Raw genomic sequence first — 18,942 nt, forward strand, 5'->3', positions numbered from 1 at the left:
CCAAGTATTCTGTCCATTTCGCAACAGACAAATCATCCCCTAACCTTCCACCACTTTTGGAAGAAAGATAAGAGAATTGCTTGAAGGGAAACTTGTAACATGCAAGTTTCCCATTTAAGTTCTTTCTACCAAAAAAAAAAAAAAAAAAAGGATTCTCCAATAATATTACATTAACAAGGGATGATACAATAAATTACTTAGGGATTCTTCCCTTCTCTTCAATATTAGTAAAATTATTCTGCTTCACTCCACAATTTTTAGAGCGGTGATAACATCGCTTTTACAGAATATCAATTGGTGCTAATTGTTAGGTAATTCAGTGAGGTTACATTTAAAGAGAACCACCTGCTTCTACAGAGGGACACAATAATGGTCACTCTAAAGGACAGAAAAAAATATGTTATCTTGATCACTGAAATAATTTTTAAGTGTGAGAATGACATGAATGATTGTAGTTATTTGGAAAGCCATTTAGATGAGAGGCACGAAGGAATGTGATGGATTGGAGGCTGAACATAAAGAACCAAAGGCCTTTCAATGAGGATAATCACTGTCTTGATTCAGATATTTAAAATATATATACAATGATATACATATGTATCTCTTTTACCTCGAATGGTTCCATTGTTAAATTCGTGAAACACACACTAAGAGGATTCATTAAAGTAAGGTAGGAAGTTGGAGCTCTGAGCTTAACGATACAGGGATTTTTTTTTGGAGTGGGGAGAGGGACAGATACTTAAAAAATTCAGACATCTATTGAAAACTTCAAAAGATTTATTTCCTTATTGTTATTTTTATTATATTTAATCAATGAAATCCTATTACTAATTAAAACCACCTAATGCAGGGTCTTACAGCCTAGAGGCCATAAAGTATGATGTACTTACTGATCTATTATTCCCAACTCACTGACTAATACAAGTTCATGTCTAGAATGTATCTTGTCTCTTCCCCAGGTAATCCCAGTTTCTCAGCATTTTATGTATCTTCACTTTTTCTGGAACTATCACAAAAATCCAAGTCATTTTCGGGGGAAGAGGATGCTTTGTATTCACTAGATCTATCAGCAGATGTATGCTTCTGCCAGGAATGAGACAGTCCTGGAGTTGGAAGGAATGTGAGTGACCTTAAGACCTCCCTTTCCAGGCAGACTGACATGTGGGAAATCTATTCTATTCTTGAAGACCTATAGAATGAACACTTATTCTAGGCCATCCCATCCTTCTGCAGTCTCGAGGAAAGAACTTCCCAATTTTCACCTACTTTCATACTCAAAGACCAAATTTTTGATGCTGCAATGTTTGTCACTGGTGCCGAAGCCCCCCAGAAAGAAGGCTTACATTATGTACAAGGCCCACAGTCTGTATTGCTAAATTAGACTTCCCTGACTGGGGTCCGGAAGTAGTCTAGTATGGAAATCCAGACTTTGACCTTGACGTCAGTACCTCAGTTGGGAACTCTGGCTCCCCATTATTGGTTTTATCATCTTGGACAAGAAGGTTGACCTCTTTGAGAACGTTACATCATGTCAAATTGTGACAGTATAGTATTTAATCCGCAGAGCTGAATGGTTACCTGTGAAAGCGTATGAAATGGTACCAAAATATAGTGGCTTTCAAAAGTTCTTAATTTTCTGCTGACAAAATAACAGATTTGCCTAAGAAATACAGTTTATTAACAAAGAGATGGCGAAGCAGTGGGCCAAACGCCAGCAGTAACACTTCAAGCAATTAATAAAATGATCTTCCAGGACCGAAAGGGTTAATAGAGCTTCTAAAATGCAGTCATCTGCAAACCAGATAGTGGTAACCCAACAGTGAATAAATATTATTTGGATGCTGGCCTCTTACTATCTAGAGATACCGTGGTATCTTCTTTTTCAAGGCATTTCAAAGTGATTGTAAGCTTGCGAAGCATTAGACAAGGAAATGGAGAGTAAAGGGTAAGATTGTGTTTATTAGCTCATTTTCCTCCTGTGCGCTTCCAACATTTGTTTAAGCAAGGAGCACAGGTACCAGGCTGTATCAACTCTATCACAGTCCTTTAACATGGATTTCCTGTAATAGCAGAAGTTGGTCCTCTCTATCGGAATGCCTTGAAAAATAAAAACTCTTTTAAGCCTGGAATTGTTGCATTGATCTGGGATCAGACATTTAGGGCAGTTTGCATCAGAGGTTATCTTTCTGTCCTGCCTTTTCATGCTTGCTTCTGAACGCCAGAAGGAAAATCTGCTTGGATTTTCCTTTTGTGTTTATTTTAAAACTTTCCTGCAATTTTTTATTTTACTTTGAAATGTATTGTGTTAAATATGCCATGACTGTTCAAGAAAGAGACTCTCAAAATATCCTACCCTACGTTTCTGGATCTACCTTTCCCATCAAACCTACTTTGGCGCACAATGTTAATTGGCGATAATGAATGCAAATCCTGTACAAACATGTCAGTTAAGACAGCTATCAATTTTGAGGCACAATCCTTTGGAAAGCCATCCGCTCTTCAGAAAAACTATTCGGGGAATTAGCAATGCTCATTTTGCATAAACAATGAATTGAAATGAGAATGGAGTGAAGTGATAATGCTATAAAGCTACAGGTTTTCAAAGAAAAAAACTCCCGAATTGAGTGGTATGTATATAACATTTGTTAAGCCTTCTGCCAAGCCTGAATGAATAAATACATATTATTTATGTATTTGCACATAAATATGTATGTGTGCCTGTACACACGCATGCATATATATATATATATTCTACTGATGAGCAGTAAAATGTGTTTTTCTACACTAGCCAGGGATTACCTTAGAATTGCTCAACAAAAGCATCACGTGCTTCCCGATTCTACCACTCAGCTACCCTAGCCCTCTACCCTCAAATAACCATTCGGGAAGAAATGCCATCATCTCTCTAAGCCAAGTCCACAGCCATGAAGCCATTCAGTGGTTTAGGGCAAATCAGAGCCATGGCAGAAATCAAGTGTCTTTTTGCAAAAGTGAATTCTCCTCTGACTCCCATTCTAACTCTGCCCTTCAATAGTGATACGACCTTGGACAGTGTCCTTTCCTTCTCTGCACTTGCATTTCCTTACTTTGTAGAATGAGACTTATATCTACACTGTTGTACATGACTGCATCGATGAATCTAGATTCAGTGGAGATGGGGCTATGCAGAACCCCGAACCTGGGGGTTAGGAGACATTCTAAGACAACAGGTAACCCAGGTCCTGAAGACGACTTCTGGAAAACTGGTCAGAACCAGTAGAAAAACAGCCCCATGGTGACCTTGTGCCTCTTTACGGTATGTGTTTCAAATGTACCATCAGCCACCAATGAATCTCTGGAGATATTCCAAACCTACAATGGACTATTAGATTGCTCGTGGTTTTGTGTATAAAAAGCCCTCTACCAGTTCTTTCCCCAAAGGGCTCTCCATGGAGCCTAAGCTCTGATGGGTTGAGTTTCTCTGCCCAATAGGAAGCTCAGTTCAACCCTCAGCCTGAGAAAAAGTTTATTTGCCCTTATCAGTAACGAGGATGAAGCTCTTTTAGACCCTGTGTAGCATACTGAAATAGGTACATTAATCTTAGTGTCCTGTCGAAATGGAGTCAAGTGGTCCTGCAGACCAACGACTCACCTCCAGGATGGATGTCTGCACTTGGAGGATCTGTTCATGGCCTTTGAGCTGCCGGATGCAGATTTTGCAGGACAGCTGGGTGGTGGTGGGCGTGTAGCGCTCCAGGGAGAAGGCACAGTGCAGAGGCTGCCTGTTACTGCACCACACGCGGGAGAATGGGACCTCCTGCAGGGAAACGGGGGAGAGAAGAGGGGTATGGTGTGCAGAGCCCGGCTGAGACGAGTGGAGACTAGGAGAGACTTAATAGCAATAATTATGATGATGATGACAATGATTGCAGCAGAGATAATTGCCTCAGTGACTTTGGTGGAATTGTTGTAGAAATAATGTTCCAGCATATACCAAGCAGCACAAAAAGTAATTAACGTCAATTCCAATTGATAACATTTGAATTCCAAAACCACAGCGCAAGAACTCAGATTTCACTTGGTGACACACACAATTAGGATACTATCAAAAATTAATCCTCATGGTTTTCCCACGAGAAAAAAATATTCTTGAGAAGACTCTTCTGGTCCATCCTTCTCCCTAAGCCTGGGGTAGGATGATATCTTTTCACTTAAATAAAAATTATGCTAAAGAACTGACTGACAAGAACCTATCCCAACACCACACAAACTCCTACAGAATTGTGTAAACAGAACACAATATTGCTAATGTATCCAACATAAAAATTATACCTACTGCCGAACACACACACACACGTGCGCACGCACACACACACACACACACACACACACACGCCAGAGAGATACACAAACACACTAGGCTGCCCAGAACAGTCCTGTTTGTCAACTCCTCATTCACTCAATTCATCTGTTCAGCACTGCTAATGACCAGATGCTGTACAAGATAAACAATAAGAAATAACAAGAAACTAGGTTCAGTCTCTACCGTCACAAGACTTACAATTGAGTGGCAAAAGCAATTTTTACTAAATGAGGGGGGAAATCATAAAATCTACATACAGCCTTTTCCCCTGTTACTAGTCAGTGTCTGCCACTGATTAGACTGTGCTCAGACACGTGGCTTGACAGTAATGCGAACTAGAGGTCACCCATTGATATTCTTTCATCTACAAAAAAAGTCTCTCCTTCTTGGCAATGACCATGAATGACCAGCCTCTAGTAACGTTCATCCTCACCTTTTTCTCTTCTTCTCTTCTCGTTAATGTACTCTTTTTTACCTGTTGCTATAAATATCATTTTCTCCAATATTAACACTGGCAGGTGGCAGAAGATGTATCAGGTTTGGAGGTTTGATACTCTGAAGTGTGACTGGTGATGAAGCCATCATGTGTTAGGAGACTGGGGCCATGATTAAAATTCAGACTATTCACTTGGAGGAACTAGGAGTTACCTAGTTCTTTCTGAGCTCTAATGGGCACATTGCTTGTTTCTGAGTTTAGTTTTCTCTACTAGAAGTCTCACAGGTCTGGATTTTGGATGCTTCCTGGGGGGATCAACAAGGAGGGATGGACTCTGATTGTTGTCCACTTGAAGAGAGGAGCGCTAGCTGAGGGAGTCTGAGAGAAGAAACTCATGCCCCAACTCCTACCACACATCCCAGTAAGGAGTATAAAGGTTTTGTGGGTTTGTTTCATTTGTTCTTAATCCTAAACCAAGTGAAAGGCAGTGGAATTTTCATCTCAAGAAGCAGAGAGAAGGAGTGAGATTGGTTGGTGAGGTCCCCCAGCAATCTTTGGAGGAATTCATTTTACCGACAACACTCAAAAATGACTTTTTTTGAATTTGCACCAAATTCTACACCAGATAAATAATAATATGTATTTACAAGAAATGCCATTTCTTCTTGTTGTCCAACCTGACTTACTGTGCTTCTCCCCCTAAGGCTTCTTCCATTTTGTAAGCTGTGGGTAACCCTTACTTCATTATCTCAGCCTCCAACACTTGTCTCTCTGCTTGCTGAACTCTTCAAGATCCCATCTGCTCACTGCCACGTCTCTGTGGAGAACTCCCAATAGCTATGTCTCTGGAATTTATCTATTATCAATCACTGACATTATACCCCTAATCACTACAAGTCATTTTATTTAGCCTTTACTTTCTCCAACAACTCTACCTTTTCAAAACTGATTATCACCATTCACTGTCTTGTCCTTCTCTAATTTTCCTATTGCCATTAATGATCCTCTTCTCTCCTCATTAGAGCTAACTGTGGTGACCTACTCCCCAATCTCCTCCCTGCAGTCTCTACAATACTGAGCTAATGAGGGGGTTAGGGCTTGACTGGAGAGGGAAACGGGAAGCAGCTGATTGGTGTTCTTCAGGAAATAGCATTGTGATGTCTCTTTTACCTCTAATCATGACTGGGGGACACTGATGTGACCAGATCGCCTGGGAACTCTGCTCTTGTTATAAGAATCCTTTGCAATGGGGCCCAGTATGGCCCCCTGATGCCTGCCACATTAAACAGAGTCTCCTGCCTGGTGCTTCCATCATTTGTTGTCCCATCTTCATTTTAATAGCCCTCAAATGAATTCTCCTTCAAACTAGTACATTTTTTATAGTTCCTTTGCACCACCCCCTTTCATGAAAGAAACTAACATAGGGCTCCACGGTTAACAGGTACTTTTGCCTAATTGAGAAAACTAAGGGGGCGCCTGGGTGGCTCAGTCGGTTAAGTGTCTGATGCTTGATTTCTGTTCAGGTCCTGATCTCAGGGTTGTGAGATCAAGCCCTGTGTCGGGCTCCATGCTGGGCATGAAGCCTGCTTAAGATTATCTCTCCCTCTGCCCCTTCCCCGACTCTTAAAAAAAAAAAAAACCTAAACTAAACTAAAAAGGTCTTTGTGTTTTTAAACGGAAATTTGAGTCATTACAGCATAACATAAGTTCTTGGGCGTCAGGGTCAGACAGAGCTGAATTCAAGGTCCTGCTCTTAAACTGATCTCCATGTTGTGTGGTGGATCTGAATCCTTGATAATGCTTCCTTTCCTAAAAAAAAAAAAAAAAAAAGGTACTGGCCATTTATTGAAAAGTGTCTTCTCTGGTATAATTTGCTACATTTCTTCTATTTTCTCCAGAGAATGGTGGCAGAAAGGTAAGAGAGTAATGCCCACTGCAGAGATAATCCTCCAGTGCAGAAAGCCACGAGAATGAGCGTGTGCGCAAGCACACACTCTCTTCTCTTTTCTCTTTGCATCCCACTGCACACAATCAAGACATTTTAAAATTCTGATTTTAAGACCGTATCAAAAGAATATTTTTTTTATTGTTGGCTTGAGTAACAGCTACCAATAGGGCTTGACAAAACATTTAAAAGTAATAGAATTAGAAGCACTGTGATTAGTGTGTTGTCAGGGCAATCACCTTTGTTTTCATTATTAAAAAAACTATCAAGATGCTCACTGAGTGAGAAGAATGATGTGGAAAGTAATATGGGAGGACAAAGCGTAGCAAAGTTATGGGTGTTTAAAGAATTCCGGAAATGTTTTCATTTTGATTCCCATTATAATTAGGTTCCTAGCAGATGGAGAGAATGTAAATCACATCCTAGGAGACAGACATTGGGTTCCCCAAGACACAAAGTATGCTGAAAAGACAGCTGCTTTTATCCTAGGGAGGTGATAGCCCGACTTTGTGTTTTGTAGGATTTAAAAAATAATAGTTTATTGTATACTGCCTATTCCAGCTTCTCCACCCCACAGTCAGCAAGAAATAGCAGAACGTGTGACTCAGTAGCACCCAGGTCCCAGTAACCTACGGAAAGCGGAGTTATTTACCTCCTAGACGAGGTCTGCTAAATCTGTGGAGGGGGATCTCTAACTGTGGTCAAGTCCTAAAAAGCCTGAGAAGAAGAGAAGGAATACTTGTTTATCTCTGGGGGTGGGTGGGTTGGGCGGGACTAGCACTGTGGGTGGTAGCGTAGCATTTCGTCAACTGTAATCCTCCCGAACCTAACCCAACAAGATTTCAAAGTTAGCTGGTCTGCCTATACACAGGGTTTCCGCACAAAGCTCTGGATCCGACCTTGAATTCACACCATTCTAAAAACATTCCTCATGCAGTTGGTTGGTGTCTGATAGGGCAGATATTCTCTGCAGTGGGTACCTCCCAGGCCTGAAAATTCCTGGTAAATTCCACCTTTCCCAGAAGAAGAAAGGAAGGTTTCCAAAGAGAACAGGCTTTGGGGACCAAGTGGAATATGTCGCTTCTCAGATTCCTGATGTGAAGTTAGAGAAAGGGGGAGACAGGAAGACCAGTGGTCTTCCATGCACTGAGCTGGAAGATGACAGAAGACGACAGGGAGATTTACCAGTTGAAGGGGAGACCTATAAATGATGTCAGGAAGAGTGAGATTTTCTGTCCCTGCAATAGCTCTCAGTTAGTTCCCATCGGCGAAGCCCTAATGAAAAGCCATTCTCTATTATCCACGCCAAGTTTATCAGTGCACATTATGTTCTACATGAGGTTCAAGCAGCATGAACACAAACCCTCCCCGAAGTGCTTACATCTTATGCCTGGAGCAAATGCAGCAGGGCCATTAAGAGCAGCACAATATGTGTTCATACAAGCTAGGGGATTTCAGTGATGACAGGGGCAAGACAATGGCGGCAAGGCGGGTGGTGGTGGTGGGGGGCGGAAAGGAGGAATAGAGCAGAAAGCCATTTGTGGGTAAGAAAAATGAAGTGGAAATGCAACTCAGTGGCAAACCTCCTGGTGCAGAGAAAATTAAATTATTTCTCAGCCTTCCAAGACTCTTTCAAATTATGCTCAATTACAGAAGGCAAATATTTATCCATGTTCGCAACGTCCATGCAATCCAACCCATCCTGGCAGTAAAGCTTGTTGGGTTTCCGTGTGAGCCAATGCCCTTTGGCTTTGGCTGGCCCTGTTGCATGCTCTGAGGTCCACAGGCTCCTAGCCCCCAATGCCTTTCCTGCCCGGGGCTCTCCTTGGAATTCTTGGTGTTGGAATTATTGTTTAAGGACTGGTGCAAGGTTATGGTCCTTTCATCTGATTTTTTTTTTATCTCTAAACATTAAACTTAATAGTTACTTTGGACAGAGGCACTTGCATTAGATCCAGTGGAATGATGCCTTTAAGCCTATAAAGATTAATACAGAGGAATTTACATGACTTTCAGGACCTGTTTTAACAATGTCCTGAAGTTCAATTTGGACTGGAAACTCTGAATACCACTTTCCTGGACACAAAGACACCTCGGTCTTAGAACATCATAAACAATCCATTTATTTATAGAAAACCTCTCACTATAAGGAAATATGCTGAATGTGTCAAAAAAAAAAAATGGTTTGGGGCCGTGAGAGATGCTTTTGTTGCTCTGAATGCCCCGAAAGAGGACACAGAGGGGCAGTTCCCAAGGTAACGAGAAGTCTGAAAAGTAAACAGGAAAATACAACCTTGTCTAATTTGAAAACGTGAATTTTTGAAGGCAAAAGGACTGGTGGTTCAACTTTTTTTTTTTTTTTTTACCTAACTCTCATGGCTCAGGCAAGGTTTTTCTCTCTGTGATTTGGCTTGTTCCCATTCTGACAAGCTGGTTTACCTTGTGCAAGTTTTTGGTCTTTGTTTTTAATAAATGCCACAAGGATGGAAAGGTTAAAACCCCACAGGGCTCTGCAGCTTATGACAGAAACAAAGACATCTGAAAGCCTCCTGTGATTCTGGATCAATCTGAACCCACCAGAAGCTTTTCCAAAGTTAAGGACCTGTCCTGTCACCTGAACCACAGGTGACTTTGGTTTAGGAAACAACTGTAGACCAGCTAGCTGCTTATGATGACAGTACTCATCATGGGGAATTTCCACAGCATTTGGTGACAGGGTCACACGTCGATAAGAGATCCTTCTATGCTAAGCAATTACTCAAATCCCCTAAAAGTCATCTGAGGAGGCTCTAAGTCATTTTGCAATGCTTTAAAATTCTCTGATACAGAGATAGGTGAATAATCATGCAGAAATATGTTTATATATTTGTCAAAGGATTCTAAGAGGCATGATCCTTTCTTTGGCTCTCAGTTTATAATTTCGTCTTCCCATCTTTCCCAGCTTACCTGGAGGCAAGCACTTCATATATTCTGGACAAAACCTCTTGTGTCTACCTGGCCACCCAGAGCTCCCCACAACTCAAAATTGTCACCCTTTGAAGGACTGACATCCAGACCTTTCATAGCTGACCATGATTAAAACCATGTCTCGTAATGAACTGGTTTTAATAAAAACAAACAACAAACCAACCTCGCTCTAAGTTGTTAAATAACCATCTTCAACCTATGCTGAGCGAGAGTTTAAGTGAGAGAGAGGAGAAATTTCACAATACCTGACATAAAGCACCTTTTCCCCCCACGTGTTAGAAACCTGTGAGTTGATGACAATACAATTAATTCTTTGTGTGTAGTCCAAACTGCTACATTTCTGTGACAGTTCTGAGATTAAATCCATACTTTTAAAGGAGGAGGTAAGTCAAGAGTACCCTCACCAGGGTTTAGTGACCTGCTTGCTGGTTAAAGCAAAGCTATTTCTGTTAGCAGCCCATTTGGCCAGTACCTGGCATGCAGTGAATGGTTTAATTCTCCAGAGGAATGGGGGGATATCAAGGACGGAGATCTGAAGACTGAAGGTGTTCCCTTTGAAATGCAGCAATTTTGGCTCTTCCAGTAGCTGTCCACCTTGATGCCTTTCATCTGAAACTACTTCCTATGGGGCAGGAAAGAGAAAAGAGGCATAACAATGAAGTATACAGTTTCTGCCACATTTCTTTCCATAGATAGGTATGCTCCCTACCATGTGTCTCCCGGAAATAGACAAACAGCATGATACACACACACACACACACACACACACACACACACACACACACACACACTTCTTTGAGAACCCTATATCCTTGCAAGGTCAGGACTGGGACTCAAAGCTGCTGATTAATAAGGATGTGGGCAGAAAGAAATACTTGTTCTTCATTATTTGTGTTGCTTAGGCTTTTAAACACACCATGCCTTTCTTTAAAACTAAAAGACCTCCCCTGCCCCAAGCAAACTGTTATACGGTTGAGTTTCCACAACTGTGTGAATTTCATCTGCTATAACCATAATCAAGGGATGTATTCAGATTTTACACTGAAAGTTGAACAACGACTTCACCCTTTCACCAGCTCTACCCTTTCACATGTTCATCATGAATATGGGCATTATACAATACTTACTCGTTGGTTCAAAATAAATGTTATAGAGTGCACGTATCCTATTTATTTGTAGTAATGTTCATTAAAGTTATGCCAAAAAGCCAAGACAAAAGTTGTTTATCAAGTTAGTTTTAGCTCAGAAAAAAGAAATCAGATTCCTGAAGATAAATACTCCTGTATTTTTCACTGAGAAATCTTTAAAATTATATTTAATATAAACACAATTCACATAATTCACCTACATTCTATTGAGCAAGCCATTTTATTTTTTTTATTATGTTAATCACCATACATCATTAGTTTTTGATGTAGTGTTCCATGATGAGCAAACCATTTTAATTGGTTCCAAATTTGTGGTGTCTGGAATCCTATTGGAGAGATGATAAGCCAAATAAAATAACCGACATGATTTCTGCAAAAGGTTAACCTGCCTTCGGGGTGAGGTCGTTAGTGTTATTGGAGATAAGAGAGCTCCCTAAATCCATTTCTTAAAGTCACCATTAATTGACTTCTAATTCCCTTGCAGAGGTACAATAAATAAGAAAACTGAGATCCTTTAATTATGTCCTGTAATCTTTCCAGATTCTAAAAGATTGTGAGAAGTCAGGCAAGTAGGCTTATAAATACAATAAAACTTACATTTCAATTATCAGCGAGTAAAAGCAGCTCCAGAGGTTATCTTACTGACTCTTGTCTAGGTGCAGAATAACAGGAATAAAAACATGTCTTACTAAGACGCGGCTGTCCAGCTTTTACCCGTCACGTACACGTAACTGTTAGTCAGTTGCTGGTATCTCTTCTCAGGACTAAATGATTCAATTCCAAGGTCATTTGCTCTGGTTCTTTTAATGAGAGGGTGTTTCTTGGGGGCTCTTGGGTCAGTGGTGAACTTTCTGTGATGTAGGAAATGTTCTCTATCTGTGCTGCTCAATATGGTAGCCATTGGCCACAGTGGCTGTTGAGCACTTGAAATGTGGCTAGAGCGAGGAAGGAACTGAGTTTTTCATTTTAATTAACTTAAATTTAAATATCCACATGCGGTTGGTAATTACTGTACTGAACAACAGAGTGCTAGGTAGTTCCTAACAGTGTGGGTCTAGGAGTTGAGCATGACAACATAGTCACTGGCATCTGATGGGGGCTACAAAGAGTGGAAGGATGGTGGCAGGATGGGGAGGAGAGAGAATTTACTCCAAATGCTGAGTTGAGGTCTTTTACAGATGCTGACCACTGGTTCCTTGCTGAGATTTAATGAGTGTCCACTGGAGCTATGCTTGAGCTGGACTCTGAGTTTATAAAACCGTCTCCACCACCAGGGAGCTCACAGTCTAGTGACAGGCTCAGTAGAGTAGGCATCTGATTATCATATCTAAGTATTACAAATACATGTCTACCTAGGAGGTCAAGGCAAAGTACAGGGTATAGCCTAACCCAGATGGGAAGAGAGGCCAGGAAAAGAAGTGCGGAATTACCAGAAGAAGTGATATTTGAGCTGAACCTTGAAGTTAAAGATCGGGGATAGTCACAGGAGAAGGCGGGGGCGTGCACTGGGGGCAGTGAGCAGGGTATGCACAAAGGTATGAGGCGAGGCAGAGCTGGGACAGGTTAGGGTAGAAAGTGAGTGGCTGGAGGTGATGAAAATCAAATCATGAATTCTCGCTTGCTATGCTAAGGACTTTGTACTTAATTTTAGAACATGGATACTCAGGTTTTAAGGTGTATAAGAATCTTTGGGGGACTACATATACTCAAAAGAGGATGAATCTTGTAAACCAAAATTGGAGCCACAGGACTCCAGTCACATTTCCATGGTCTTCGGCAGGTTACTTATTTTCTTTAGGCCTCTGTTCCTTAGCTGGGCTTATTCATGGCCAAGCAAAATCATCAGCCTGATACTCTATTAACCTCTTTTTGCAATTCTAGTGTAAGGTTAGAAACAAGTACAAATAAAGAATGTACTTATTAAAACCACGTGAAAGCCACACAATAACAATAGTGTGGACTCTTCAAAGTATATTTGGGCTCTATAAAGCATACCCCTTTTCTTTAAATAATCTAACTTGCCTGAATGTACAGAGAAGTAAATTGAGGTCAGAAGATGAAGTGTCTTGTGCAAGATGGTGCACTTCTTAGTGTAGAGCTAGGCTATTTTAATATTTAGAAGTCATATGGAGCACCATCACACTAGAAGAGAACTGTAGTTTTAAATCATCATGTACCTTATTAAGAGATGAAAATTTGAAGCACACCCTTACCCCCAAAGAAAGTCCTCTTCCTCAAGTTACAGGGTTAGTGATGGAACGAAGACTAAAACAGGGCAACCTGACTGTGGTCTAGTATTTTTTCTACATTTCCCTGCCTTTTTCTATCCTATGCTTGATTTTTTTTTTTTTTTGAGTCATGTGAAGGTCAGACTGTTATTAACTCTGTCCCGTAAATAATTTTTCACTGTGCAAGATATATATAAAGATGACATAAGTCAGTCTGTATTTGCCCTATGGTTATATATACTGCCTAAGCAGTCCCTGAAATGCAGAGTGGAGAATATTAGAAATTTTTAATAGATGTCCACTTATAATTTCACAGAGGAAAATGGTACTTTTAGAAATTCCTGCTTTAGGGCCTCCAATTTAAATACAACCATGATTTATTTTTGCTTTTTTTTAAAGCTTACTTTCATCTCCACACATTGAACCAGTGTCTCATAATCTTGTACAAAATATTAAGCAATCCTAGTTATTCTGTAACACAACAAGTAATTATTAAAATGAAGAAGCCCAATAAGGAACTAATCATTGTATTTATATATTTATAAAGGCACAACTGGCTTCAGAGTTAAGAAACTCCTGAGTACAAAAATAATAAATTACACTTAGCAAAGAATTCCCAGTTATGCCCACAACCTACTGTACTCTTTTCAGGGCTGGGCCTGGACATCGGTATTTTTAAATGCTTTTCGGATGATTCTGATGCCCAGCTGGGTTTGAGAATCGCTGATACAAACAACTCTGCTGAGCTAGTTCTGAGTGACTCAGTGGATATATCACTCCAAGCATGAGGCCTGATACTCGCTTCATTTTTCCTATCTGCCTCCTATATGACAAGGACCTTAAGTTAAATCTCCAGTTCTATTGTTAAATTAGTATCTGCATTAATTAAACCAGAAAATAGGGTCTGGCCAGCTTATTTCCTATAAAATGTACCCAAAGGCTATGGTTGGTGGTGGTTCTAGTCTGTCTCCCTCCTCATTTCACACTGGGGGCTGTTAGCTATCCAGATCCTGGAGTTGTGGCCAGGAAAAGCCTGAGCTTTGTGAGCTCTTTATGTTGATTTAATGAGACAGGCAGCAATATTCAGGTGGGCTTCAGGGATACTAAAACAGGCAGGCCGAATTTACATATTTGTGAGACAAAACCATTTGAACTTAAGCATGTGCGTGTGCACGCACACACACATACACACACACAGAAATTATGTCGCTGTGGTGTGTTCCTTTAAATGCTTTACGTGAACAATATTTCCCAAGGTTGCATTATTGATAAACACAAGAACTACATCTGGAGGAAATCCTTTGAAATTAGATCCTAAATCCACATTAATGCCAAGTAAGTAATGAGTACCGAGAGGTACTGAATAGGAGGGCTGGGAGCAATGGAGGAAAAAAAACTAGTTGTTTTTCCTTTTTTTCTTCCTCAGATGGGGCAAGTGTTTAATTCCTTGCTTTCCCTGTGTTCAAGGTTTGTTTGAGCTGTGTGTGTGTGTGCATGCGTGCACACCCATGTGAGACAGATACAGAAAGAAATAAAACAGACAGTAACAGAAACCTAGGTCTTAAAATGTTACTGTTTTATAAATATACCACCATTCAACCTTTGGTTTGAATTCACCAAAGGAGATGATGTCAAGCACACACACACACAAAATGGCAGCTCTAATTATCATAGAAACACAGGAACAGGAAGGACAAGAAGTCATGGGTTGTTCTCTTATTCTCCTCTCACCTTCAGGCAGATTTTTATGTAAAAAAAAACAACAACATAGCTGATTTAACTTCCCAGAGACAGTTGTAGATGTATTTATCAGAACAGGTCTTCAAAAACCTGAAACTAAATTATGTCTTACCAAGGTGTAGGTGGTCTTTTGTTTTTGTCATTGAGAGAAACCAGTACTATTATTCAGAAGAAATAACCCCAGAGCAAAGGAGAAGCCAGCAGAGCAGCCCCTGTAGGAGGTACAGGGGAGGAGGGCAAGCCTGGAAAGGGACAATGTTTCTGTTCCAGGACTAAAACCCTCCACAGGACTACAGTTTGGTGGGACCATTATGTCGCCAGACCCTCACTGGTTCTAAGAGGACAGAAGACTTGGGTTGAGAAGCTGTCTCCTTCCAAGGTTTCCAGTGAGGGGGGAGATTTTGCTTATTTTATTGGACATAACTTCAATAAGCTATGAATAAAATGAAAGACGTCACCATGATCTTCAACCAGGCTTCTTTCTTGATCAAGAGGACAGTCCTAGTTGGGCACATATATGTTGCTATTTCTTTGAGACATGAAAGATGCACTACAATAAACACAGCAACTATTGCAACCAAGCTTGTACCTGTTTCTAAGTCACAAGAAACATTTTTAACACTGTGATAATGGAGGCAAATGCCAGTACAGTCAATTTCAGTAGAAATGCTTCTTGAAAGATGACCCATTACTTTTGACTAAGAAGTCAGGGTTCTATCCGAGTTACAGAACATGAGTCATCACTGTATACAATATTTTCAGCTCACACCACACAAGTTGGGGGAGCTAATATTAATGTGTGAAGTCTGCTAGAGGTTCAAAAAGTGAACTGTTGCTAAGGCTTTCTTAAAGTGGAACAGTTTTAATGGGTTAGTAACTATATAATTTTCCCCTCTCATTAAATACCACATACAAAGCTGTGAAAAACGTGACACGGATGATTTGGGATGTTGAAGTGGTTTTAAAGGAACCTGGGCAGAAGGCCCTGAACATGTTCACTTATTAGGAAGGTAAAAATCCAGAAAGCCAGATTCTCTCAGAAACAAAACCCAGAGATCAAGACCGTAGACTGCACGGTTGTGTTCTGAAAAGCTACAAGTTGTGTTGTAATCTTTCTGTGGGCCAGAAAAGTTATTCAACCAAGGCTGACGATCTCTCACCACCCCAGGGGGAAGCCTGGCTTTTGTTGCTCATGATACCTGTCACGTACATCCTGTCAATAGCAAGTACAACCAAGCCCCCCTTTAAAATCAGCTTTATTGGACATACTAGGAGAGAGAATCACTGGAGATAAATAGATTATGGCAAATGGGGTCAAGAGTATTTCTACTGGAAAACATTTCTCTAATGCAAAATTACAGTGTTTTAAGAAGTATCTCTAAATGATGAAATAAAGATATTTGGATTCAATTTAGAGGAAGAATCCCTAGCACTGATGAAGAAGGGTCTATTACCCATAGGAAAGGAGAATGGTTTGGAAAAGCTGTGTTTAGGGCCTCATTTTCATGACTTCCACTGCAATTCATATTCATCTGTGAACAGTTGAGCTGTTGTAGAATCTGGTAGCAATCAAGAGGAATGAGAATAGATTATCTGAAAGTCACTTAGTTTTTTCTTTAGGCAAATGTCAAACTCACTGGTATATAATAGACATCAGCATTATTCAAAGTGAGATCAAAATGGCTATGAGGGCCGACTTCCAAGGCAGTTGTGATAAACAGATCCTCACAGGCACACTGGTCGGCAGTGGGTTGCCCATATGAGCCTGGAGGCTGGAAATCCTCCAAGGCCCCCCGTGTTTACTCCAGTTGACTCAGCCTTCAAAATCTGGCCAAGTTACTAAACATCTGACTTGAGTCATGATGCATTCAGTGGTAGTAATGACCTCAACTCATTATTTTTGGTTGCTGAATGTCTATTAATGCGTTTTATTTTGGAAAAATGTTCTTATTAGGGGTGGCGAAAGCAGATTAAGATTATCAAATAGCAATCATAGGATGACGTTTAACAACTCACATGGAAGTTCTTTCCTCTACAAAATGGTGCCCCTCTGAAAAAAGGCTCTTTTATGAGCAGCCATATATTAAGTGTGCCTTTCAAAATGACCTGTGCTACTTAAGAGATGCGGAAGTTTTGAGAACATAGGTTGGCACTGTGTCTCTTTTACTGGCTTATGTTCAGGATTCAGGTCATTGTATGTCTTCTATTGGTAAACATGAGTTTTCCAGCTCAGTGTCTTAAAAGCTAGTTACTGAGGAAATGCTCTGCATAATGGACTTAATGATCCAGGACTGGAATAGCAGGGATCTGGGATGAGGTGTGTCAGGAGAGCTATGCTATTTATATATGGGCAGAGCTTACACAGGCACTTCTGCATTATCCTTGCTGCTATTAATAAACTCGTACTCTTCGTGAGTAGCTAATTTAAAATGAGTCTTACATGATTAAAAGTACCAAAAATGGAAAGGAACCTTGAACTATCTCTGCCCTAGTAGCCCTAATTATTAATAGACTATGTATCCAGGATATAATATGACTGCCTGCTGATCGATAGGATTTATAATTGTTGTTCCCAAACTATAACCTTCAGTTGTTCAAGCGATTTTCTCACTGCCTTCTGCACATCAAATAACTCTTGCTGTTCCTGTGGCTCATGCCATTCTCCTTTCTTGACATGGTAGCTCTTTCTCTTTTGCTCCTAAATGACATCCATGAAGGTTCACAAAGGGCTCTCAGAGATTGTTCTCTGATCTATTGCAATTGGGTCTCTGTTTTCTGAATCTGACTAGACTTCTAAGTCAGTTGATAATTCAGCACACAGTGTTTTCTGTATGTATTTATGTAACTCTTCTCTATTCTTTTTTAAATATTTTATTTATTTATTTGAGAGAGACAGAGAGAGAAAGAGAGAGAGAGAGAGCTCGTGCACGCACATGAGCAGAGAGAGGGTCAGAGGGAGAGGGAGAAGCTGACTCCCCGCTGAGCAGGGAGCCCCATGCGGGACTCGATCCCAGGACCCCGGGATCATGACCTGAGCTGAAGGCAGACGCTTAACCGACTGAGCCACCCAGGCGTCCTGACTCTTCTCTATTCTTGAGTGCCAAGTACCTCATGTCCTCGGGCCTCAGCACATGATTGGACATACCATAACACAACTCTTGCTTCAGGATAGGTATCCCCAGCAAGTCAGTGGTGTGTCTTCATTTTGCAGACCCTCAGCAATAGTATTCTCTATTGATACTGATCTTTAGGAAACCCCATGCTTTCATGATACCAAAAGAAGAATTCTAGAGAAAACGCTGACCTGAAATGCGCAAGGGGTATTGTCCACACAGTAGACTCTCAAGTTGTAATCCAGAGAGTTACAGGACATACAGCCAAAAACCGCCACCTTGAGCTGTTTCACGGCACAATCTGTGATTGGTTCTCCGGTGAGGGCATAGGTCCCGAAGCTGTCGAGGAGCACGTGACATGCAAAGGGGTCCAAAAGGCAGTAACAGGATGTGGATTCATCCTCCACTGACATCACTTCCTGTGGGGAAACGGTGTATGAAATTGTCTCAGCTTGGAAATAAGATATGATTTAACAATGACTTTGCATGGACAGACACAGTTTTTTCAGAGTATTTTTACTGTCCTCATTTCCTTGATGTTAAATGCGCTTTTTCTAGCAAAATAACTGCTTACATGGGGAACTCAAGAAATAGTTCTATTCAGTGTGTTGGAATTCTATAGGTTACAACAAAACTCATTTCCAAAATTCTCCTTTTTTTCAGTTAATTTGTGCAGTGCTGAATTTAAGAAAAACCTTAAATATTAACACCCGACAAGCAAACTCTGTCTTGAAAAAGATCTATTTCTGAAAATCTCTTTCAATATCCTTAAGGTAATATTTATTTTCCTTCAAATATTTTATCCTCTTTCCACCAAATTCATTCATGAGGGACCGTTAAATAAATGGTTTTGATAAGATGTACGAGAATATTTCACCTTCCCTGATAAGAACTTTGGTTTGTGTGACTGGCTGGGTAGAGCATAAATATAACACCATCTGGATGAAAAGCTTGTGAGGAAGCGCTCAACTGAAAAACTAAAGTGGTAAAAATCAAGGCAAAGCAAACCATAATGGAAAAGAG

At 40.5% G+C, this 18,942-nt stretch overlaps 1 protein-coding gene across 15 annotated transcripts in view; it reads right to left on the bottom strand.

Annotated features, from left to right (window-relative positions):
• UNC5D (unc-5 netrin receptor D) overlaps positions 1–18,942 on the bottom strand; it is a 532,476-nt gene that overhangs the window by 22,017 nt on the left and 491,517 nt on the right. For all 15 annotated transcript variants that reach the window (XM_078069620.1, XM_036081562.2, XM_036081563.2 and 12 more), the window contains 3 exons: positions 18,111–18,338; positions 10,163–10,312; positions 3,632–3,796 (listed from right to left, as the gene is read on the bottom strand). In XM_078069620.1, the coding sequence (XP_077925746.1) occupies positions 3,632–3,796; positions 10,163–10,312; positions 18,111–18,338 (543 nt within the window). The remainder of the gene's footprint in view (positions 1–3,631; positions 3,797–10,162; positions 10,313–18,110; positions 18,339–18,942) is intronic.

The sequence above is a fragment of the Halichoerus grypus genome, chromosome 3, assembly GCF_964656455.1.
Source record: "Halichoerus grypus chromosome 3, mHalGry1.hap1.1, whole genome shotgun sequence".
NCBI lineage: Eukaryota > Metazoa > Chordata > Mammalia > Carnivora > Phocidae > Halichoerus > Halichoerus grypus.